Here is a 23332-nt window from a genome sequence, read left to right as displayed (position 1 = left end):
CCTGTGAGCTTGCTGTCTGTCAGCCATTGTGTAGAAAAGTGGTTGTGTGTCTCATACAGATCGAGAGGGAAAGGTTTACCTTACAAACATGTTTTTGGGCCTAGGTCACTGTTGCCAGACCAAGTATAGTGATGGATCTTAACACATTTGACCCCAAGACTCCCTTTGCAATAAATCCTTTATGTTACCCCCCATTAGTCTATGAAATAAAATTCATGTGTAAGATAGCTTATCACATGATTTAATCAGAGCTGGGGAGATAAATGATAGATGAATAACAGAGCTTGCTTGCTTGAGGACCTGAGTTCTGATCCCTAGCACCCACGAAAACTATGCGTGGCCATGGATATATGTAACCTCAGTACTAGGGGAGGATGGAGATGGTGATTGCTGGGACTTCCTGACCACCAGCCAATTTCAAGTTCAGTAAGAGACTGTTGCCATGACTAGGGTGGAGAGTGACAGAGTAGGACACCTGATGTTGTGTGCAGGTGCACACATATGCAGATCTCTCTCATATGCAGCACATAGACATTTGTACTTCGGGACTAAGGGTGTAGCTTGGTGGTAGGGCAGTGTTCAGTATACATGCGGCCCCAGGTTTTATCCTCAGTTCCAAAACAAAAACAAATATAAATTGCTGAAACTGCTGACATGTAAAGGAAAATGAACAGTAGGTAAATACTTGGGTACACCCACCTGATAAAATGTAATAAAATCGCCAGATAACACTGTCTCTAGGATCAGTGCACTCCGGCCAGCAGTGCAGGTGGCTTCATCCTGCAAGAGGAGTTTCCACTTAAAAGGTGACATTTCAGAGTGGCGATTACAAAGTTGTAGGGCTGAGTAGAGCAGCCAGTCTGCTTTTGTCTTGTATCTCTAAGAACTGCCATGGTACCACTGTGGCAGACTGTGCCCTGTCCACTCTACCTGCTTTGGCTGTCGTTCTTGGTCAGGTGACTCATGTTAGCATCCTGGTCCACTTGTCACTTGTGGCAGTGCCCATGTTAGCCAGCAACTGTTGTGTTTTGTCACAGGAAGACAGCCAACCTGCAGCTGAGTCTTTGGAGGCACTTCCTGCCTTATCCTGAGCCTGAGCTGAGGCCTGTCCTTGATCTCCTGCAGCTACTGGAATGTGGATTTAGCTGGGGGTGGCAGTAGGGGTGGCGGATGGGTGAGGCCTGGTTCTCAGGGGCAGGCAGATTCTTTGGCCTATACTTCCGTCCTAGTCATTGTTCTGTTGTTACTGTGATTAACACAAGCATTTCACTGGGGGTATGCATGCAGTTTCAGAGGTTTAGTCCATTATCACCTTGGTGGGGAGCATGGCAACATGTAGGCAGGTGCTAGAGCAGTAGCTGAAAGTTACATCCTGATCCATAGGCAAAGGGAGAACTGGGCCTAACAGACTTTTGAAACCTCAAAGCCCACCCACAGTGATACACTTCCGCTAATAAGGCCACACCTCCTAATCCTTCTCAAAAGTGCCACTTCCTGCCGGGCGGTGGTGGCGCACGCCTTTAATCCCAGCACTCGGGAGGCAGAGGCAGGCGGATCTCTGTGAGTTCGAGGCCAGCCTGGGCTACCAAGTGAGTTCCAGGAAAGGCGCAAAGCTACTCAGAGAAACCCTGTCTCGAAAAACCAAAAAAAAAAAAAAAAAAAAAAAAAAAAAAGTGCCACTTCCTGGTGACTAAACATTCAACTATATGAGCTTATAGGGGTCATTCTTAATTCAAACCACCATAACCTGGATACTGACTTTTAAAATTATTTTATTTTATTTTATTTGTATGAGTGTTTTGTGTGCATGTGTTTCTGTGTACCATGTATGTGCCTGGTTCTTGTGGAGGCCAGATTAGGGTATTGGATTTCCTGGAACTGGAGTTATAGATGATTATGAGCCACCACATGGGTGCTGGAAATCAAACCTGGATCTTGTGGAAGAGCAGCCAGTGCTCAAAATAGCTGAGCCATCTCTAACCTGTTTCCATTCTGCTTTACCAGTGAGTCTAGCTTTACATTACTCTGGTGCCTGGAGAGGTGGCCCTCCTCCACTTGGAATGGACTTGGAAGTGTTTAAGTTGAGGAACCCTACTCAGGCTTTGTGAAGGCTCTCTAGGGCTGTGAAGCTGGGTGGATGTAATGTAAAGGGGTACATTTCCAAACTGGTGCTTTCTAAAGCTGCCTGAGAGCACTTTGGGGTTCCCATGGCTCCTTCCCACTGAACAGAAGAAAAGTGCCACCATTGTTGTCCAGACCAAACTTCACAGTCCATTGCTGCAGGCTGTGACAGCCTTCTGGGTGCAGACGGCATTGACAGCTGGCAGTACTGTTTCAGGGAATGCTCCTGTAAGCTCAATTGTAGCTCCACAGGTTCTCATGCCTTCGGGGTGTCCCTCTTGGGAAGAAAGTTTGGCCATTAGAAGGCATTCTGAATTCAGAAGAGTCAGCCACAAAGCTTGTTGTTTTGTTTTTTTGTTTTTTCCAAAATGATTTTGGTATGTGGTCTAGGCCGTGTGCTCCTACCCTGCCAAATTTATTGCAAGAGTACAGGTTTGCACCACCATGCCTGGTCCAGTACAGGTGATTGATGTTGACTCAGTACCTAGATTTCATTGGAATTGATCAGGATTATCAGAAAGTAGGGAGCAGTGTTGGTTATAGCAAGGAAATGGTAAGGGCTTTTTGCCAGAGCCCCATACTATCCAGTAAGTCAGCTCATGCCTCTGGTGAAATTACCCCAGTTACAGCCACTCTTCATTTTGTAAACTTTACTATTCTTGTCATAGAGAACAGACTTTAGCCAGGCATGGTGGTACAGGCCTGGAATTCTAGTATGGTCACAAATTTAAGGCCAGCCTTGGCTACATATCAAGTTTGAGTCCAGCCTGGGGTTCATGAGACCCTATCTCAAAAAAAAAAAGAAGAAGAAGAGGAAGAGGAAGAGGAGGAAGAAGAAGAAGAAGAAGAAGAAAAGAAAGAAAGAAAGAAAGAAAAGAATTACATGTGTCACTTGAAAATGCTATGTAGGGCACACTCTGGGTCTCAAGGCAGTAAGATAGACCTGACCGTAGTGTCTGCCTTACTGATCGGCATGAACGGAGACTGCATTCTTCCTGTTCAGTGTCTGCCCAGAGTCTTGCACCGTCTGCACAGATCTGGAATGTAGTTTGCTGAGTACGGTGCTGTCTCAGTAATGAGCAGTTGAGTTTATGTGTTTTGTTTGTCCAAGCATCTGGAAGTGAGCTGGCTGACAGGGGGTCATTGTTAGACTTTCAGATTGTCCTTTCTTGAAATAGAGTTATTAGAATAGTAACAGTTGGTCTAATTTTTAAAACTGAATTAGAAATATAAGGTGAGCTAATTTTCCAAGAATACAAAGTACCCAGAAGGTAGCTGTTAGTTCACCTTGTAATGAATACAAGTTTGGAATTCATAAGATTAGAAGACTTTAAAAAAAAAAAAAAAATGGTATGCAAATATTGTGTATCCTTCGTTTTAAATAGAACCAAAATGTGAATTTAGTCTGTTCCCTGACTGGGCTGAGCTGGTGGGTGAGGTGGGCAGCAGTAGGGTGTGGACCTAAACTTAAGTATCTGTCACAAGCCTAAGGAAGGCAGTGGCTGCTTCATTCTGGGACTAGGGTTTGTGGCTTGGGCACATAATCTTCTGTTACTGCTACCTGGTCCTCAGGTTTACAGGTGGATGTCTGTAGTGGGTCACAACTGAGCTTTTAATTTCCAGAAGCAACTACTAGTGAAGTCACCTCCTTTTGGTCACAGATTGTGAATGGTTTTTGATTTGTGTCGTTCTTTTCTTTTTCAGCCTTCCTGGGTGACTCTGTCCGTGCAGTGTGGTGCTCTCCTGCCGTATCCTTTTCTACATCGAGATTGGGGGGATAGCTGCAGGTTTAAGATGCATTGAGTCAGTGGGCTCATGATCGGGGTCTGGGGGATAGCTGTGGGTTTAAGATGCTTTGAGTCAGTGGGCTCATGATCGGGGTCTGGGGGATAGCTGCAGGTTTGAAATGCATTGAGTCAGTGGGCTCATGATCGGGGTCTGGGGGATAGCTGCGGGTTAAGATGCATTGAGTCAGTGGGCTCAGGAGTGGGACCACCCGTTTCCTCTGCACCTCTGTCCCTGCTCTTTCCTTTCCTGTATGAAATGGTATTTGCCTGGTCCTCGTCATGACTTGCATCAAAAAGTAGTGACCAGCAGTTGTGGCGAGGACCCAGAGTTCTAGCTCTTTTCAGTCTTATGATGTCTATGTAGACAAAAAATAGTTTTAGAATTCTAAGTCAGGTGAGAAAGACATGAATGACTCGTAGAGAACACGCGAAGGAAGTCCTGGTTTGATAAGTATTCATCTTTTAGTTAGTTAGATTCTATGTCAGGTGTATTCACTCCTCCACTCAGCCCTTGCTTTGGATGTGAAAATAGAGTGGTGATGATCTTATTCTGGGGCTTGTAGAGGGGGTGGGTGGGCGGCTTGCAGCTCAGTTGATAAAGGGCTACCTTAATTTTAGGTCCTGGGCTCAGTCCCTAGCATTGCATGAATTGGGCATGTTGGCGCATGCCTTTAATCCCAGCACTCAGGAGGTAGAGGCAAGAGGATCAATAGTCAAAGGTTGTCCTTGGCTTCAGAAGAACGTTTAAGGCTAGCCTCAGTAAATGAGACCCTGTCTCAAAACCAGAAGCAAACACTCTACCCTGGGTAGCTTCCTCATCACCTGTGTCAGCCATGGCGTAGTTCCCCCTCATGACTGCCAGCATCCTGTCTTGGGTTCCAACTGGAACGCTCCACCATTTCTGTTTCCTCCCGGGAGGCCTAGTGACTTCTGGTTTACTCTGTTGGGATAAAACTTCACTGGAGAGGCAGTCCAAGCAGAACTTGACGTTGGAAATCATTTCTACCATCCAGGAAACACACTAAAGTTCAGGCTGGTCACCTGGGGAAGGACACCATCATTCAAGGCACTTCGTCTTACAGCTGTAAGGCACACTTTGTCACACAGCTGTTTTGAATGTATATACTCAGGTCTGAGCAGAGACTCAATTGAGCACTACCAAGGGCCTCAGATGCTTAAGCCTTCCTCTCAGCAACTCTTCTTGTAGGATGCAGTTCTGGCTCAGAAATTCTCATTCTTCATTCAGAATGCAAAGAGTGAAGGGTTCTTTGTTTTGTATCTTTATAAGCACAGCTTTCGAACAGACAGACCAACCAACCCCAGGAAAGTGGTTCTTTCTGAGATGGAGTCAAGTGTCTTATCCATGATGTCTTTTCTGGACCTTTTCTCTACACCAGTCTTCCTGAGGAAGGTTATTTGAGCTCTTGTCTATCTGTCCATAAAGAAACTAGAGCACTAGAATGAAGGCCCAAGTTTGGCTGATGGTCACCTTGAGATTTGTTGGTGTCTTCCCCCATCTTTAGAAGGAGAGAAGCCCTGAAGTTAGGTGGCAGAGTAGAAAGACCTTGGCTAATAGATCAGAGTGCTCTGTGCCTGTGTCTCCATTTATTACGGGCAGGAATGGCCCACATTTAGGATTTGTCCGTGTATCCGTAAGGGAGGTCTAAACAGCAATTACAGTTTAGTCTGTTCATAGTCCACCTATCTCAGTGGGTTCTTCCCAACTGTTTTGAACTCTGGACATTCCATTGTGTTGAAGACTCCGTCTCCAGGAGACCTTCTCTATCAGTGCTTTGAAGCACAGCAGAACTCAGAAGAATGGGTCAGTCAGCCTTAGAACTAGGGATGGACTTGGGAATTTATATTTTAAGGATTCTAGGGCCCTGAGTTGTCCTGCTTGAGTTCAGAGCCCACAGGCTCTTGTAGGAAGGAGCCCTGTGTGGGACAAGCACAGCCTGGGTGCTGCATTGTGACATCCTCTGCATATTGCTTTTTAGGGTGTGTGTTTGTGTGTCTGTTCCGTTTATCTGTGTGGTGTATAGTTAGGTAACAGTTGGGAGTCAGGAAGTTTCCAGTGAACACACTGAGTCTGTCTTAGTGATGACATGAGTAGAGAATTGGATTTTGTGATGTCCTTTACTAGAAATTGCTCGCTTCCTTTCATGCTTTACTCCCATCTGCTCTGCAGTCTGGTCATCTTCAGCCTGTGTCACTTGCTAATGCTCCAAGCGGGAGGGAGGTGGCAGAGCCTGCCCTGGCGGCCGGCAGGACTCGTGTAGTGGAGTTCCCTTGTGCTGCTCGTCTTACTTCATTGCAATCTTAATAACTGTCCCACAGAGTCAATGGTTTCTCTCCAGAGTCCTGTCAGATTTTTTTTGGACTCACTGCCTGCCTTTCTCAGGTAAGCATGGTTATTATCTATGACTTCTGAGCGCTCATGCGCTTGGACCTGTGACCTGTTTGTTAACCAGTTCCCTAGAATTCTTGTGCTAAACGGACTATATTTGATAATCAACTCCTAGCACACTTACCATTGTCTAACTATAAAATATACATACATATGTAATTTAAAGAAATACAGATATTTAAAACTTGAATATGAAAAAGAACTAATTGAAATTAGAAGATGACAAAATTCACTCAGCTTTGTAGTCTTAGGGATTTTCATATAGATGAACTAAAAGAAAAAGATAACAACCTTAGCAGATGACTCTAAGGAGTGGATTTAGCTTATATTAGCTCATCAAGCTGTTTGCTATAGTTTTTAGTCAGATGAACATTTTAATAATGAGATAAGAATTTTTGTTTAATTATATTTATAATGATGCATTTAGTCCTGGTGAGGATGCAGGGGACATACTGCTCACTGTGGGCAAAGTCAGTGTAACTCTTTGAGAAGGTTTAGCATTATCAAGAACTGTATAATACTCCCAGTGTTGAGAAGCTTGGAAATGAGGATGGCCATGCACATGTTATCTATGGGAGGGCAAAGTCAGAAACAGGCAGCTATAGGGAGGTGCTTAAGAACCCTATCTCATACACTTACAGAATAGTTTAGATAATTGATGTTTTATAGAAGTGTAAAGTTGGGTCATGATAGTAGTGGAAAAATTGAATATAACAGATACACAGCATTACGGCAACCAGGGAAAACAGGAAATGGAGGAACTGAATGTTGATGGTGGTTCATTTTGGGTCCTGAGAGAGGTGGGTATTGTTTTAAAGTACATCCTTAGGAGTTGTGTCCTGTTCTAACCGCAGCTGACTAAAGCTGGAGCTATAACAGCAATCACAAAGTCAGGGCTGTCCTCTTTAAACAGTGTGCCAAAATCAGTGACTTAGGTGGGAGATAGTGCAGTTCACAGTGGTCCCACTGTCTGTCCTTGGGTGCTTGTGATGGCAGGTCTGAGGGGCTGGCCTGTCGTCCTCTCTTCAGGCCTCTGAGAAAGGAGCAGAGCGGGGTGCTTGTGAACTGGGGAGGCCTTGGCCTTTTTTCCTCTTCCCTCAGCCTTGCCCAGGCAGGTTGGGAACCAGGGCGTGTTGGGTTACCATTGTTAGGTTGTTGGCTAGACTTAACCTTTAACCCATGATGTTGCCAGTCTGAGTGACCCCTCCTTTGTCCAGGCAATGAGTAAGTAAGTTTCTCTGGAGTTCCTTGTTCTTTTCTGTTGTATAAATTCTAGAAATTCTGGGGAATTATAGAGGCTTCTTTGTGTTCTGCTGCATCAGTTTGGTGCAGATCATTCAAGCCACCCCTTTATTTCTTTGCACAGGAGTCTGTTGAGATTTGTATTTTTTTTTTTTTACTTTATTTTTTAGTGCTTCCCCCTCCTCCATCTGTATATGTGTATATTTACATGAGGATAGTCTTAAATTTTGGTTAATGTACAAACTTGTAAATGGTGGGGGTTCTGGGTATATGCGGCTTGTATTATTTTCCATACAGTCTGTGTGCTTTCCAGATTCATATTCAACATCAGACGAATGGGAAGTGAGGCCATATTACATGTCTCCATCTCTACTAGCACCATGTGCTTCATCTGCAGTGCGTCTCACTTCCCTACTCTGACATCCATTGGGCATCAGGGTTCCATAGGCATTGCCTCTGCCAGAAGGGGTTCAGACTCTGAGAAAGGGAGAAGGCCGGGCTGAGTTGGGGTGGGGAGGGCAGAGATGTGAGGTTCAGTAGATTTGACTTGGGGAAACAAGAAAGCCAAAAGTATGCTAATATAAGATGATTACAGGTCTTTTTGGGGAGGGGGGTGCAGGTTCCAAGACAGGATTTCCCTGTGTAGCTCTGGCTGTCCTGGAACTCGCTCAGCAGACCAGGCTGGCCTTGAACTCAGAGATTCACCTGCCTCTGCCTCCCAAGTGCTGGGATAAAGGTGTATGCTGCCACTGCCTGGCTGATTAAAGGGTTTTAAGTGAGCTAATTGGATATTATTAAATATTAACCTGAGTTGAGTATGAGAAAACACTTTTTAGTCTTAGACTAGTAGTTAACATATAACAACAGTAGTAGTAGATGTAATAAGTGGCATTTAACGTCTAAAATGGGGTTGTAGCACACATGCCATGCTTTGTTTGAAAGGTGACGGCAGGTCCAGGTGTGACTGTGCTTTAGAAAGGAGGGTATTAGTTTGGCTTAGGGGGGAGGCACATACACTTTGACAGAGTGTGACCTGAGTGGGCCTGGAGTGGGGCAGATTGAAGGAAGATGGGACTGGGTCCAGAAGGCCTTTAAGCCATGTTGGTGTGCTTGGTGTTGGGGGAAGGCAGGGCTAGGTGGCCAAGGGAGGTCAGGGAAGACTATGAGATAGCTCCTTGGGTTTGGGCTTGGGAAAGAAGCCCTTACTGTTTTAGCTACATAGTTAATTTTGGATTATAAACATTCACATTAGAAACTTTGGAAAATGAGATTAAAGTGGCAGATTAGTACTAGGAAATTTTGTCTGAGAGCTGTGGGCATGATGGGGGTCGGCATGGACACTAGAATTTTACACCTGTGGAGAACAGAGATGAAGACTGGGAGCCGAGTTCACAGATGGAGCATGGACCCTAGCAGTGGTGGGAAACGCACAGGTTCCAGGACTTGTCCGTTATGTGGTGTGAGGTCAGTGCCTTTGCTGAAGTTCGGAGCCAGAGCAGCCGTGTCTTCAGCCAGAGGCTTGGGGCATGCTGATGGAAATCAAGTAGAGCTTGGTGTATAAGGGATGAGAGTATGCTGGTGTGCAGTGGGATTTGGGGCATCCATGAGCAGTCTACACGGAACAACTTGGAGGACCCGTGGCATGATGGGAGTTCTTCAGCATGGGGGAGAGGCAGCAGGGGCCTGAAAGACCCTTGGGTTGGGCATGTAGTTACAGGGATTGAACGTACTTGGAGAGGGTATTGGACAGGCAAGGTGTTGGTTAGGAGTAGTCGGAGGAGTGGATTGGATGCTACTGTTTTTGTTTGTATTCCTAGGAACAGCTGCTTTCTGGGCAGTGGATCAGCATGTGTCTGTAATGATGGTTGTGTGTGGTTGTGTGTGCTCCTTCGGTCTAGTTCTGTGACCCAGTATCAGAAAAGATGGCAAGGTTAATAAGCCAAGGCCCTGAAGCTCAGGAGCTACACAGGCCTCTAAGTGGTCTTGGGATCTGAGCTGTGGACACCTAGGGTGGTCAGCCTGGGGAATGGGGAGGATACCCATGGAAAGTAATGAGGTGAGGGGCTGTGGCCAGAGCATGCCTGTCCAGACACTGAGAGGTGGGTGTGTCATTTGTGGGGCTCTGGAGGCAGAGCTTTTTCTGAGGACCAATCTCCATTCTCAAAGTCATGACAGGATCATACATCCTTTAGCAAGTTTATTGAGTAGGAAAAACCAAATTCAGAAGCAGTAGATCTTTATGGATCTCTTAATGCATGTCTGTCACATTAGTCATTTACTGAACTTAGTTGAAAACTCCAGTGTGTTTTCACTGGGAGGTAAAAGCACTTTTTGTTTTGTTTTTGAGACAGGGTCTCTCTGTGTAGTCCTGGAATTTGCTGTATAAATCAGGCTGGCCTCGAACTCTCAGAGAGTCCAACACTACTCCTGACACAAACACTTTTTTAAGAAAGGGCGGAACCCTGCAACTATCAGCTTCCAGTGTACACTGGGAACACTAATATTTATTTTATGGTTGCTAAGAATATTAATTTGCTTTAAGCTGTGTTAACAAATATGTACAACGTGAAGCTCAGGGACTTGGGGTACACATTAATTACAGTATAACTCGTCCCTCAGGAAACGAACAGGCTGCACACAGCCAGACACATGGAGGAATGCAGTGTGCTGTAACAGGTGTAGGGGCAGCACAAGGAGCTGTCCTCATGGTTCGGCTCTGCTCTGCATGCAGACTGCCACAGGCTTGGCACGCCTTCAGCAATAACTGCATGAGCCCATGCACCCACACTCAGGCCTGGCCACCTGAGCAAGGCCTGCTTGATTCCATAGGGCTCTGTCTTTTCATACTGGGGCGTTGGAGAAGAGCTAGTATTCCTCTCTGGAGTCTTCTAGGGAGAGATGGGGAAGAGGGCTCCTGCCTGCAGAAACCATCTTATTTTAGGCAGAGAGCTCTGTAGTGTGCTGGGTAGGTCTTGGAGAGAAAGTCAGGAGCCTGACGGAGAGTCTGGCCAGGTGCGACCCAGATTGAGAGGCTGCAAGTGGCTATCTGTACGGTTCCCTGTCAATCACATTTCTTGACTGTACTGGGCCCTGTGAGAGGTAGAAGATCAGCTTAGGGCTTACATCATTTGGGGACCTTAGTGTTGAATAAGGAGTGTTAGCTGGCTGAGGAGGGGAGCATGGAAGCTGGAATCATGGGCCTTCCTCCTCGTGTGTGCGGAGCAGAAAGAGCTCTCTCTCTCTCTCTCTCTCTCTCTCTCTCTCTCTCTCTCTCTCTCTCTCTCTCTCTAATTGTTTAAGACAGAGTCCAAACATATAGGCCAGTTTAACTTCAAGTTTTCTGGGTAGCTAAGTGTGGTTTGAATGAGAATGACCTTTGTAGGCTCATATATCTGAATATTTGGTTCTCAGTTGGTGGAACTGTTTGGGAAGGATTAGAAAGTGTGTCCTTTTTTTGGGGGGAGATGTGTGACTGGGGATGGGCTTTGAGGTTTCAGGAGCCCATACCAGGTCCAGTCTCTTTCTGCCTTGTGCTTGTGGATCAGATGTGAGCTCTCAGCTACTGCTTCAGCGCCATGCCTGCCTGCTGCCATGCTCCCCACCGTGATAGGCATGGACTCACCCTCTGAAAGTGTAAGCAAGTTCCCAATTCAGTGCTGCCTTGATCATGGTGTCTCTTCATAGCAGTAAAGTAAGACACTAAAAATGGCCTTGAATTTCTGTCTCCATTTCCCAGATGTGGGAGTTGCAGGCATGCACCACCATGCCTAGCTGAGAGGAGTGCCAGTTGGTAGTACAGGGGAGCAAGTCTTTTTGGGAGTCAGGGAATTCTGCATTGGGAGGGCAATGGGATAAGAAAGCAGATTGTTGGAGTGTGGTGAGCACTCAGAGGAGTGATAGCAGGAGCAGGGCTTGGCACATAGGTGGTTTAGTGTGTTGACAATGGCATTTAGGTGTGGTTGGCACAGGAGCCAGGCAGGCCAAGCTGCCTTGGTGCCATGCTGGAGAGCTGGGATTCAGCCTGACACGGAGGAGGCAGTAGAGCATTGGAGCCAACATGACTCAGAAAGATGCCTTTTAAAAAAGAAAAGCACTTTTCCCCATTTAAAGAGATTGCTTTTGAAAATTTGGAGATGACAGAAAAGTGTAAAAGCGAAAATAAAAGTACTCGCGTCTCCTTTGGCCAGGAGGTGGCAGTCGCTGGTGTGGAGGTGTGGAGTCGAGTCTCCCTGCTGCAGAGGTCTGAGCTGCTGTGGGTGTTTGCAGTACTCGGTTCCAGTGGGCTCTGAGTTGATGGGCTGGTTGTCAGAGAGCGTGATCCAGTCCTCCTGGGTGTGCGCCCTGCCTGGTGAGGTGTGTGCCTGTGGCAGGATGTGCACAGTGAAGGTCAGTTACTGTAGCTGGTAAAGCAGCCGGTCCTTTCTGACATGGCCACTCAAGTGGTAAGGCTGCATCTAGATGAGGTTTCTCACTCATTTTAAATAGAGATTGCATAGTGAGTCATCGGATCAGTCTTTTGTCAGATAATTGAACCTCATTCTGCAAGTGCTGCCGGAACCCACTAATGGAGTAGCCTGGTCAGGTACCGATTGAAAGTGACGTTAGAAAGCTCACATGTAGTCAGAGCAGTGTGGGATACAGAACAGCTTCTAGGAGTGGCTGTCCATGGATCCACGGGGGCCACTGCTGGCATTAAGAAGTCAGCTGTTTATCAGTTCTGGAAGCAAATGTAGAGACAAACCCAGGCTTCACTAACACCCATAGTCTTCATTTATAATACGTTTATCCAGAAAAGGTTCCTGTGCCTAATGCGATTATCTTAAGGTGAATGTGCGTTACATTTCTTAAGTGTTTCTTTTGCCTTTCAGACTAAATTTGATCCTTTAAAAGTTAGTTTGTCCTTTCCCAGAGGTCCTGCCTCAGAGAAGCAGCTGGCACTGTGTGTAGAGTTGGATCTGGGCTGACACACTGGGGTGTCAGGTGCCAGTGTTCACAGTTCCCAAATGTCCCTGGGGTTGATGGCAAGTTCTGTGTTCACAGTTCCCAAATGTCCCTGGGGTTGATGGCAAGTTCTGTGTGCCACGGTTGTAGTCAGGTTCGTCTGAGAGGCATGTGACAGTTTCTGCACATGGAGGGCAGGCAGTGGTGGCCGCAGGGCGGAGTGCTCCGAAGTGTCAGGACTGTGGCTTCTGCACCTGCTTCAGGCTTTCCCCATGGAACGTTTGTTTTCTCTTTGGCTTTCCACCCACTGTATTTTTATCTTGTAATTTTATACTTGTCATAATTAGTATTTGTTAACTAATTCTGAAGGAGTTCTTTGTAACTGATTTAAAAGTTTTATGATTATTTTTTTTTTTTTGAGAGGGTCAGGTGTCAAAGGATAGTTTTGTGAAGTTGATTCTCTTGCTTTTACGTGGGCTCCTGGGATTGAATTTAGGCCATCAGGCTTGCATGACAAGTGCTTTACCCAGGAAGCCATCTTACTGGCTTCTAAAAATATAAGTTTGATGTTTGAACATTTTCAGAAATGATGGAAAATGGAATCTTTCTGCCCTTTTTAGTTTTTTTTGTATCATTTTTTTTAATTGACCAGAATCCTCTATTCAGCCTTTGGGGTGTAGATGGAATTTTAAAAAGATTCATTGCTTTTATTTTATATGTATGGGGGTTTTGTCTGCATGTATGTCTGTGTCTGCACCACATGTGTGCAATGCCCAAGGATCCCAGAAGAGTGTGTTGGAGTCCTTGGAACTGGAGTTACAGATGGTCGTGAGCTGCCATATGGGTGCTGGGAATTGAACCCTGGTCCACTGGAAGAACAGTCAGTGTACTTAATTAGTGAGCCATCTCTCCAGCCATGGATGGCAATTTTTAAAAATTATTTTGTGGTGTTTGGGATCTAGACCAAGGCCTTGTATATGTAAGGCAAGCTCTACCACCCAGCTACTTCCCCAGCCTAGGATGGTACTAAGTTTTGCTCAGTTAGTGACATGGAAAAGGCTTCTTATCTGTGAAGCTGCTGGGAGTGGCAGGACGGCCGAGTGCTGCTCTTACTTCTTAGCAGCATCCTCTGGCCAGCTGACTGAGGGAGCCCACTGCTGAACGCACGCATTGTGTGGACACGGCCGTGTGATGAAGTAGAAATGGACAAATGGCGGAATGTGTGGTGAAGTCGTGTTTCTTATTTTCTGCAGGTGTCGTCTGAGGACAGAAGTGCCCTGTGGGCCTTGATTACTTTCCACGGGGGCAATTGCCAGCTGAACCTCAACAAGAAGTGCACACATTTGATTGTTCCAGAGCCAAAGGGGGTAAGCACTTCAAATGCACCATCCTCTTATGTCACACACACACACACACACACACACACACACACACACACACACACACACACGGATCAGAAGTGTTTTTAAAGACACTCTTTGCAATGACTAGATTCTGTTTGCAAAAGCTGCTTCTATCAGTTTCTGCCATAAAAGATGTGAGATTATAAGTTACGAGTTTAAGAGGAAGTACATGAATAGGGTGGGTTTGTCAAGCGTTGTCTTTGAATTTACATCAGCCTGTAATACTTATTTACTTGCTCATTGATTATCTGGAGGCTGGAGAGAGGACTCGAGAAGCACACTTGGGGTTCTTCCAGAGGACCTGGGTTTGGGTGTTGGGTTCCCACAGCACGTTGGGCAGTCAGCAGGAGATGGGCAGATTCCTACCTTCTGGTGTTGATGCTGATGCTGCAGAGTCTGCTCTGGGCTGTGGTGAGTGCTTGCCTCCCGTGCTTGAGGCCCTAGGTCCTCCGCAGCAGCAGGGAGAAAATAATCCAAAAGGAAGGTACTAGCATTCTAGTGTGCATATCAGCCTAGGAGAACACTCACGGGTGGGTGGGTGGGTGAGAAACAAGACATTTGGTACCTGCTTCTGGAGAAGGGCAGTGCTGTTTGCCCTCCCGATGTGCGCGTGTGTGTTTAGAACAAAGCAGCTGAAACCAGCCCCCTTTGTTAGCTGTAGCCTTTCACCATTGTGATCCCAGCCCTGCTCATATTCCTTTACTTAGCTGTTATTTTCTTTGTTTGTTGAGACAGGGTCTCACTATGTAGCCTTGGCTGGTCTTGAACTCATTATTGTGAGAAACTCTTTTTTTTTCTGTGAAAGGTAACTGGTCCACCAAGGACCCATATTGCATAAATCTCCTCCAACTCCTAAAACTTGTATGTAATGGAATTCAAATCCACCCCCCCCCCCCCCCCACCTACCCCCAGTATAGTCCTGGCTATCCTGGAACTCACTATGTAGACCAGAATAACCTCAGACTCAGAGGTCCACCTGCATCTACCTCCCAAGTGCTGGGACTAAAGGTTGCAGCTCTACACCTGGCTGGGAATCTAAATCTTTTAATCCTCATGTAAAACTTGTTTACACAAAATCCCTGCTGCATTTTCAGGATTTGATGCCCTGGAGGGGCCCATCCTGCCCCCTGTCTTACATTTCCTTGAGCTGCTTTCCAAAGTTGGGAGTAGACTTTGGGGTGAAACCTCGACCAGTAAGGAGTAACCTGTCCTACAGAGCATGGCCTTCTCAAGGGCCGGAAGTCTTCTTCATCCTGCTGTGTCCCTGCCCCAGCCTGGTGCCGGCCTTGCTCCACCATAAACTGCAGCTGTGGCTGTGTGTTCTCTGGAAGCATGTGGGCATTAGTTTTGGTGCTGTGTGTTGGCCAGAGAGAAGCAAATGGGTGTGATTTGACTGAACAGTACTTGCACGCTTTTTTTTTAAACCACTTTTATTACTTTTGATTGTCCAGGAAGCTTCACAAGAGGCAGGCCCTTACCTCTTCCTTCCATTCTTTGCTCTTTTCTCATAACTGCCTGCCTGTCTGCCCTCCACTAGGCAGTCAGTCACTCCCGCCTGTGTCCTAGTCACAGCCTTCCTGGGAGGCGTTCCCAAGACCTGCTCCTGTCAGTTCTTCACTAACATGCCCGAGTTTCTTTTTTGTAGCTGCAAGAAAATACTCTAGCAAAAGCAGCTGAAGGGAGAAGCTCTATCATGGCAGGGAGGTGACAGCGACAGGAGCCCGAAGGGAGCTAGTGGCATGTCCACGGTCAGAAGAAGGGAGCGACGCATGCAAATGCATGCCAGCAATCAGCTTACCCTCCCCATCATACTGTCTAGGATCCTCTCTTTGGACATCATCTGCCTACAATTACTAGGCCTTCCCATATCAGTTAATAGAATCAAGAGAATCTCTCACAGAAGTGCCCAGAGGCCTGCCTCCTAGGTGCCAAGTTGGCAGTTAATATTAACATCACACCTTGTCACTTAGTGCTGGTTTTAAGTTTTATTCTTACTGTATGTTTAACTTCCATTTTTTTGGGGGGGGTGGGGTCGGGGGGCCAGCCACACCCCTGTGACCATTCTTATAGTATTGTCTTGAAGGCACTAACTCTAGCTCTAGCTCACAGATACAGTCATGGGTTTTGCCTCTGGGTAGCGGGCATCGACAGCAGCAGCTCTGTATCCCTGTCCCACTTAAAACTCCCTCCTCGAATGCATGATTATAGGATGAGAGGAAGGCATCATTAAATGTGTTTATGCTTTACTTTTAGGAGAAATACGAGCGTGCTGTCAAGAGGGCAAGTATTAAGATTGTCACCCCTGACTGGGTCCTGGACTGTGTGTCTGAGAAGAGCAGGAAGGAGGAGGCCTTCTACCATCCGCGTCTGATCATCTATGAGGAGGAGGAAGAGGAGGAGGAGGAGGAGGGAGACAACGAAGAGCAGGACTCTCAGAACGAGGGCAGCACCGAGGAGAAGTCGAGTGCGGCCAGCTCTCCAGAAGCCTCTCCTGCTGACCAACCGTTCTCTCCCAAGCCCAGAGCCGAGGTGTCTAAAGGGGAGTTGATGTTTGATGACTCTTCTGATTCATCCCCTGAAAAGCAGGAGCGGAGCTTGAACTGGGCCCCTGCTGAAGCCCCACAGCTCACCACGGCCCAGCGCAGGCTGCCTCAGGGAAAAGGGCCAGGACTTATTAACCTGTGTGCCAATGTCCCACCTGTCCCTGGGGACATCCTGCCTCCTGACATTCGGGGTAACTTGATGGCTGCTGGACAAAACCTCCAGAGTTCTGAGCGATCAGAAATGCTAGGGACCTGGAGCCCAGCTGTCCGGACGTTGAGAAACATCACAAACAACGCTGACATCCAGCAGATCAGCCGACCATCCAATGTTGCACACGTAAGTCTCGGGAAGCTGAAGGCTGCATTCAAGAGTGGGATTTTGTGACCCTTCAGATCAGATTACTTATGAGTCCCATTTTTGTGGGAACTTCTTTACGGTCATGTTAAACAGGCATGAACCAGATGGTGACATTTGAGCCGGTGGGGAACAAATACCTGCCAGTGGCTACATGAGGCCTTATGGCCTGGTAGTGTGTCATTTGTGTCCGCCTGTGTCACCCGGGAGTGAGCTCAGTGGGTTTCTAAAGACTCCTCTCTCCGTATATTGTCCTGTTGGTGCATGTTACTGTGTGTTTCAGTGTCCAAGTCTGCCGTCAGACTGATGGCGGGAAGAGTGTTACGAAGGAGGTGATGTCGGTCAGGCTTGAGCCAAAGGTTGTGGAGAGGACTGGGGCACAGCTCCGGGTGAAACCCCAAGCCGGCACGGATTTGCTGTCCTGAGAACATGATGAGAAGTGAGCTGAGTGGTGTGAGAAAGCCATGAGAGACAGACAAGGAGCTTGTCATTTGGCCATGGCAAGAATGTGCACTTTCTTCACGGGCAGCATCCAGGATTGGAGTAGGAGTGTGCTGACGTCTGTCGGGTGGATGAAGAGTTATAAAGGGGTGGGGGTAGGTGGGAAGGAAGCAGGAAAGCTCCACAGGAGGCTAGAAGAAGGTGCTAGAGAGGATCCTGGTCAGTGAGCAGAGATTTTACTGCACTGAAAGAGCTGCAGGTGTGACACCTGGAGACCTTTCAGGTGGTGTGTGAGAAGAATGATGTGGGCAGGGAGATGTCTGAGAAGTAGGGAGGTGAGTGGACTCAACAACACACAGTGCTCTCCAGCTTTGGAGCAGATGAGACTGTGCATGAGGTAGGAGGAAGCAGGAGCCATCCGGGTCATGCTGGGAGCAGCCAGAAGCCCTCCTGTTCAGGAGCTGCTCTGGTGGCTTCTCTGCTCTGGCAGATTTGTCCTTTTTTGTTTTCTCTTGAACGGTTTTCAGCTGTGGGAACAACCTGAGGCAGGACCCAGTGCCATTTGAGGTGGACATAGGGAACTCTGCATGGCCTGGATGTGAAGTGGTGTTAAGAGTCATTTCGCTGGATTTAATTGTGGTGAGGGCTTTACGAAAACCTCTGTCGGTTGGAGATGCTTAGAAAACCATGCCTGTAACTTGAGCAGTGAATACTGATGGTTGGCATTCCAGAGACAGTGGAGGGAATGGAGTCCAGATCCAGGTGACTCCATTCTTTAGGTGTTGGCAAGAGAAAAGCAGCTGCTGAGGCGAGATTGATAGAAGAGAGTTATCTGGGTCTGAGGAGAGTGGGAGACTGCAAGGTGGTTGATTCAGAGACCAGAAGGCAGTACTGCTGGGCATGGCCAGCACTAGTTTAGGTTGGCAACTACAGCTTTGATGCGACCTGGGACGTAAGAGGGAGCTCAGGCTGGACAAAGGGAAGATGAGGGCCCAGCTGGAGCCCTGTGGAAAGAATGGTTCCAATGGTGGACAGGCAAGTGGTTATGGACAGAGCCTGGACTGTGACCTTTGGAGATGTCAAAGTAACAGGTACATTTTGCCTTAGTCAAAATAGTAAAATGCATTTGCCCAGATTCCAGGATTCTCCATACACGCTGGAGTTCAGACTTTTTTGGGGTGGTGATAGTTTGGTAAAAGCTGACCAGGTTGGGGCTGGAGAGATGGCTAAGTGGTTAAGAGCATTGGCTGCTCTTCCAGAGGACCTGGGTTTGAGTCCCAGTACTCATGTGGTACCTCACAGCCATCTGACTCCAGTACTAGGGGATCTGCTACCACTTTCTGGCCTCAGTAGCCACTGCATGCACATGTTACACAGGCATGCACATGTTACACTGCATGCATGTTACACAGGCATCCATGCAGGCAAAACAACTGTTCATGTAAGAGAAAAATAATGAATCTTAATAAACAAACAGAAACTCGGGCCTAGTGTTCCAGAAGCTGTAGCCACCTTTAGGAATGAGTCTCTGGTGGCCTAAGATCCCACTACTTCCTGCTTGACTGCCCCTGTCCCTTCCCAGATGTCAAGTGACTGTTGATGAGGTGCATGCCTTTATGACTGACCAAAGCTCCTCAGTGTGTCTAGGAAGGCGTGGAGGTGAGGGGGCCCCAGATCTGACAACCAGGCATATCTGCTTGTGGGTAGTGTGAGGTAGGGACTACTGGACTGCATAGAAAGGTGGTTCCAGCCCCAGGACGGAGGGCATACCACCCTGCCTTCCTGCATACCAGTGTCCAGGAGGCAGGAGCTGTGTGGCCTCACAGCCACAAAGTAGGATTGAGCTTAGGAGAAGAGCAATGGAGAACAGCAAGAAGGGTGTTGGGAAGCCAGTGGGTTTGGGAACATTTTGGAAGTGAGGGGTGTTTGGTCAGTAGGCTGGAGGCAGTGAGAGTGGACATTTCTGACCTCAGGGCTTGAGAGCGGGTGACACCACCAGGAGGGAAGATAAAAAGGTTATTGGGTGCAGGTGGACTTGCCCCATAAACACTTGGAAATGTTGACTAAAAAGATCTCAGAGCTGGTGTGAGAGGTGTGAGGCTTGTGGCTGCTCAAGAGTCTGCATCCCTCCCTCCCTTCCATGAGAAGTTCTGAGTGGTAGCCATGCATCAATATTGAAGGCATGGGTATCCCCCTCTGCTTTGGACTAGTGATTAACCCCCTAGTGACTGACTAGAGCTGGTCAGTTACTATACTCTTGCTGTCTGTGTTCACATGCATGCAGGTTTAAGTGGGGGGATTCCTGAGTGTTTGGATTTAGACATAGACAGATGTCTGAAAGGAGCTGAGGGCCGGGGACTGCTTGGACACTGTCCTCCAGTGATGCTGGCTCCAGAATGGAGCCAGCTCAGCTAACAACAGCAAAGGTAGGTTCGTGTCATTGTGGCGCTTCCCGTGAGTCCCCACCACTGTGTACAGAAAATGAATTGCAGAATGCTAGACAAGGGAGACTTAGTTTGATTTTTTTGATCAAGGTGGAGGGGTTGAAGGTGTCTGTCAAACTCCTGTTTGATGGCAAGTATGTCCTAGCTAGGGCTTGTGTGGTATGTCATAATGCTGTTTGTATTCTAGCAGGAACTCGGATAATGCAATTTGAAGGAGGGGAGATTCAAAGTTGCTGTCTGTTTGGAATTGCTGCTTGCAGGTGGCATGGTCACATGGTCAAGTCCTTGGAACTCTTTTTCCCTTGGGTTCCTCAGGTTGCTGCCTTCTCAGCTTGGGGCAGATGAGATGGGAGGGTGGTATGAGCACAGCAAAGCTCTGGTGGTTGTCCCCACCACTGATATAGAGACACCCCCCCCCCCCCCCATGCTAATGGCTCTTCTCAGGCTGAGCCATGGCAGGGGAACATTTCAGCCTTTGCTTCTAGGCCCAGGGCAGAGACAGCCCCGTCATGCCCTTCTCCGACGTCCTTTTTTGTTCTTCTTGTTTTTGTTTTTGATTTTTTAAAGATTTCTCCGTGTAGTCCTGGATACCTGGAACTCACTCCGCAGACCAGGCTGGCCTTGAACTCAGAAATCCACCTGCCTCTGCCTCCCAAGCGCTGGGATTAAAGGTGTGGGCCACCGCCACTGGGCTTCTTTTCTTCTTTTTACCATATGACCTCCCCACATAGACATCAAAGTCTGCTGTATCCACTGATCTCTCAGAACCAGGAGTTGTCCGGGCGGTGCTCCCTGACTGCAGATTTCCCCCATGCCTGTCCTGGCAGCTGCTCTTGTGTTGTGGGGCATCTCTTCTGGGGTCATTTTGGGTGGGGTTGATAGTGCAGAGGACGGCAGTGCACCAGATGGCTGCTTTGGTCTGTTCGTGGAGCAGGCGGTCTCTGTATTTGCCCTTCTGGTGCATGTTTGAGGAAGGATAGTCAATAGCTGTAATGATTTCTTAGGAAGGCAGAACACTGTCTTTAAAAAAAAAATTCTTTAAAGACATTTATTAAACAGTTGTACATTCTAAGCACTGTTCTTAGTGTTGGCATATATCTGTATATGAAACAAAAGAAAGATTGCTTTCATGAGCCCAGTTTTTATTTTTTTGAAATTTTCCCTTTTCCTTTCCTCCCTCCAAACCCTCTCATATACCCTTCCTTGCTCTCTTTCAAATCCATGACTTCTTCTCCATTAATTGTTATTATGTATCTGTGTGTGTATGTGTACTCCTAAATACATAAACAGAACCTGCTTAGTCTGTACCTTATTAATTGTATGTTTTTAGGACTGACCGTTGGGTGTGGGATAAGCAATTGGTGAGCTCTTCTGGGGAAGCCTGCTACTCTCAGCTCTCCTCAGTTGCCTCTCGCTCCTTCTGTAGAGTGGAGGCCTTGTGAGCTTTCCCTATCCCAAAGCTATGGGACTCTTCATAAATGTGTGTGTCATCCTTGTGCAGGGGCCATGCTAATCTTCTCTGTAGTGTTCCAGTTTTAATATTTGTGCTGCAGAAGTGATCACCATTTGCTTAAAACAGTCTTTGTTCGTATGTGTGTCATACGTGTGTGGCGGCGTGCCTCTACCACACTGTTCATGTGGAGGTCAAAGTAAGCAAGACTGTCCGGCCTTGCCTTCCACCGTGTTTGAGACAAGGTCTCTTGTTCACTGCTGGGTAGCTAGGCTGTGTGAACCCTGAGCTTCCTTACATCCCCAGTCTCTGCCTCCCTTCTCCCTGTAGGAGCATTAAGATGACAGGTGCCTGGCTCTTAGGTGAGTTCTGGAGAACTGACCAAAGGATGTCAGGTTGGCATGGCCCATTCTCCAGCACCTCCCTCCTCTTAATAATAATGTTATTATTATTTGAGAATACTGAATTGTGTAGCTCAGGCTAGCCTTGAACTCCCTGTGTAGCCAGGGTTGACCTTGAACTCCTGATACTCTTGCCTCCACATCCCAAGTCTGGAATTACAGGTCCGTACCAACAAGTCCAGCTAACATTGCCTTTAAGCATTGCCTTTTGTTAGAGTCCGTCTGCCCCTCTTCTGTGTCCCTTGCACTGCCCAGGGCACTGTCCGGCGAGGGAGGAATGGGGACTGTGCTGCACATAGCTGCGGTCTGAGTTGCCGTGGTGGTGAGAGCTTGTGTTCCCTGCCTTATCTGAGTGGAGGTGATTCCTGGAGGCAGGAAGATGTAGAACATGGCTGCACCGGTGATGAGGTTGGAGCCGAGGCTGCCATCTCCAGAGCACTCTCTAGTTAGTCAGCAGCAAAGCATGGTGTGGAGGGAAGGGTTGCCCTCTACAGAGTGGCACATTCCCAGTACCCCAGCCTGCGCAGGACCAAATCCTGCCGCTTGTTTGTTTGCTGCCCTGGGTGTGAATCAGGGCCCCAGTGTATGTGTGTGAGGGGTGGGGGTGGATCAAAGACAACTTCGGGGAATCAGTTCTCTATTTGCACAGTGGGTTCCAGGGCTTAAACCCTGGTTGCCAGGCTTTGGTAAGCAAGCTCTTCACCAGCCGAGCATTTTGAAGCTACAGTGTTTGTTAGTCCATTTTCTGTTTTTTAATTCAGCGTCCTGCTCTCTGGATGTTGAATACAAAGTACATGTGAGAGCCGTGTGGTGTTGCTGTCTGGTCTCTGTTATGTAGCGGTTTGGCGTATCAGCTGCGTGGATGCACTGTTACTTGTCTGGGAGCGTGTAGTGCCTTTCAGCAATTATTGGTAGTGACTTGGCCCTCCTTTTGTTTTTTAGATCTTACAGTCCCTTTCAGCACCCACAAAAAACCTAGAGCAGCAGGTGGCGCATGGCCAACAAGGACACCCCACTGCCAGTGCTGTGCTATTTGGCCAGTCTAAAGGCGCTCCCGAGACACACATGTTGCAACAGCACCATCCTCCCCAGCAGCCACCGCAGCAACACCCAGTCCTGCATCTTCAGCCCCAGATCATGCAGCTCCAGCAGCAGCAGCAGCAGCAGCAACAGCAACAGCCACAGCCACAGCCTTACCCCCAGCCGCCATCACATCAGTTCCCTCAGCAAGTCCATCAGCATCAGTTTTCTCAGCAGCAGCTCCAGTTTCCACAGCAACCATTACACCCTCAGCAGCTGCATCGCCCTCAACAGCAGCTGCAGTCATTTCAGCAGCAGCATGCCCTGCAGCAGCAGCTCCATCAGCTGCAGCAGCAGCAGCTCCAGCAACACCAGTTAGCACAGCTCCAGCAGCAGCAACAGCAGCAGCAACAACAGCACAACCTTCTCCAGCAGCAGCAGCACCAGCAGCAGCAGCTCCAGCGCCTGCACCAGCAGCAGCAACAGCAGCAGCAGCAGCAGCAGCAGCAACAACAACAACAACAGCAGCAGCAGCAGCAACAGATGCAGAATCAAGCAACACACTTGAGCCAAACATCCCAGGCACTACAGCACCAGGTTCCACCCCAGCAGCCCCTGCAGCTGCCCCTGCAGCCCCCACCTCAGCAGCAGCAGCAGCAGCAGCTTTTTGGACATGATCCGGCAGTGGAGAGTTAGTACTGGTTCCTCTTTTCCCCTAAGTTACAAGTGCTCCCAGAGTATGGCACCTATCAATAATTGCCGCCCATGGAGTGTGAG

The 23332-nt window shown here is 47.8% G+C and overlaps 1 protein-coding gene and 1 non-coding gene across 2 annotated transcripts in view; one reads left to right on the top strand and one right to left on the bottom strand.

Annotated features, from left to right (window-relative positions):
* Nucleotides 1-23332, top strand: part of Paxip1 (PAX interacting protein 1) — a 48036-nt gene that overhangs the window by 4113 nt on the left and 20591 nt on the right. Inside the window, exons 3-7 of the mRNA XM_052719971.1 lie at nucleotides 3826-3869; nucleotides 6246-6309; nucleotides 13752-13865; nucleotides 16155-16781; nucleotides 22478-23246. Coding sequence (XP_052575931.1) covers nucleotides 3826-3869; nucleotides 6246-6309; nucleotides 13752-13865; nucleotides 16155-16781; nucleotides 22478-23246 — 1618 coding nt within the window. The remainder of the gene's footprint in view (nucleotides 1-3825; nucleotides 3870-6245; nucleotides 6310-13751; nucleotides 13866-16154; nucleotides 16782-22477; nucleotides 23247-23332) is intronic.
* LOC128100268 (U6 spliceosomal RNA) lies at nucleotides 21141-21247 on the bottom strand. The gene has a single exon (XR_008214769.1). It is a non-coding gene; the product is annotated as a U6 spliceosomal RNA (small nuclear RNA).

This window comes from Peromyscus californicus, unplaced genomic scaffold (genome assembly GCF_007827085.1).
Source record: "Peromyscus californicus insignis strain IS unplaced genomic scaffold, ASM782708v3 Scaffold_6__1_contigs__length_162567912, whole genome shotgun sequence".
In the NCBI taxonomy this organism is placed as follows: Eukaryota; Metazoa; Chordata; class Mammalia; order Rodentia; family Cricetidae; genus Peromyscus; species Peromyscus californicus.
The sequence above is the reverse complement of the archived record's forward strand: the minus strand, read 5'-3'. Positions and strand labels throughout refer to the sequence as shown.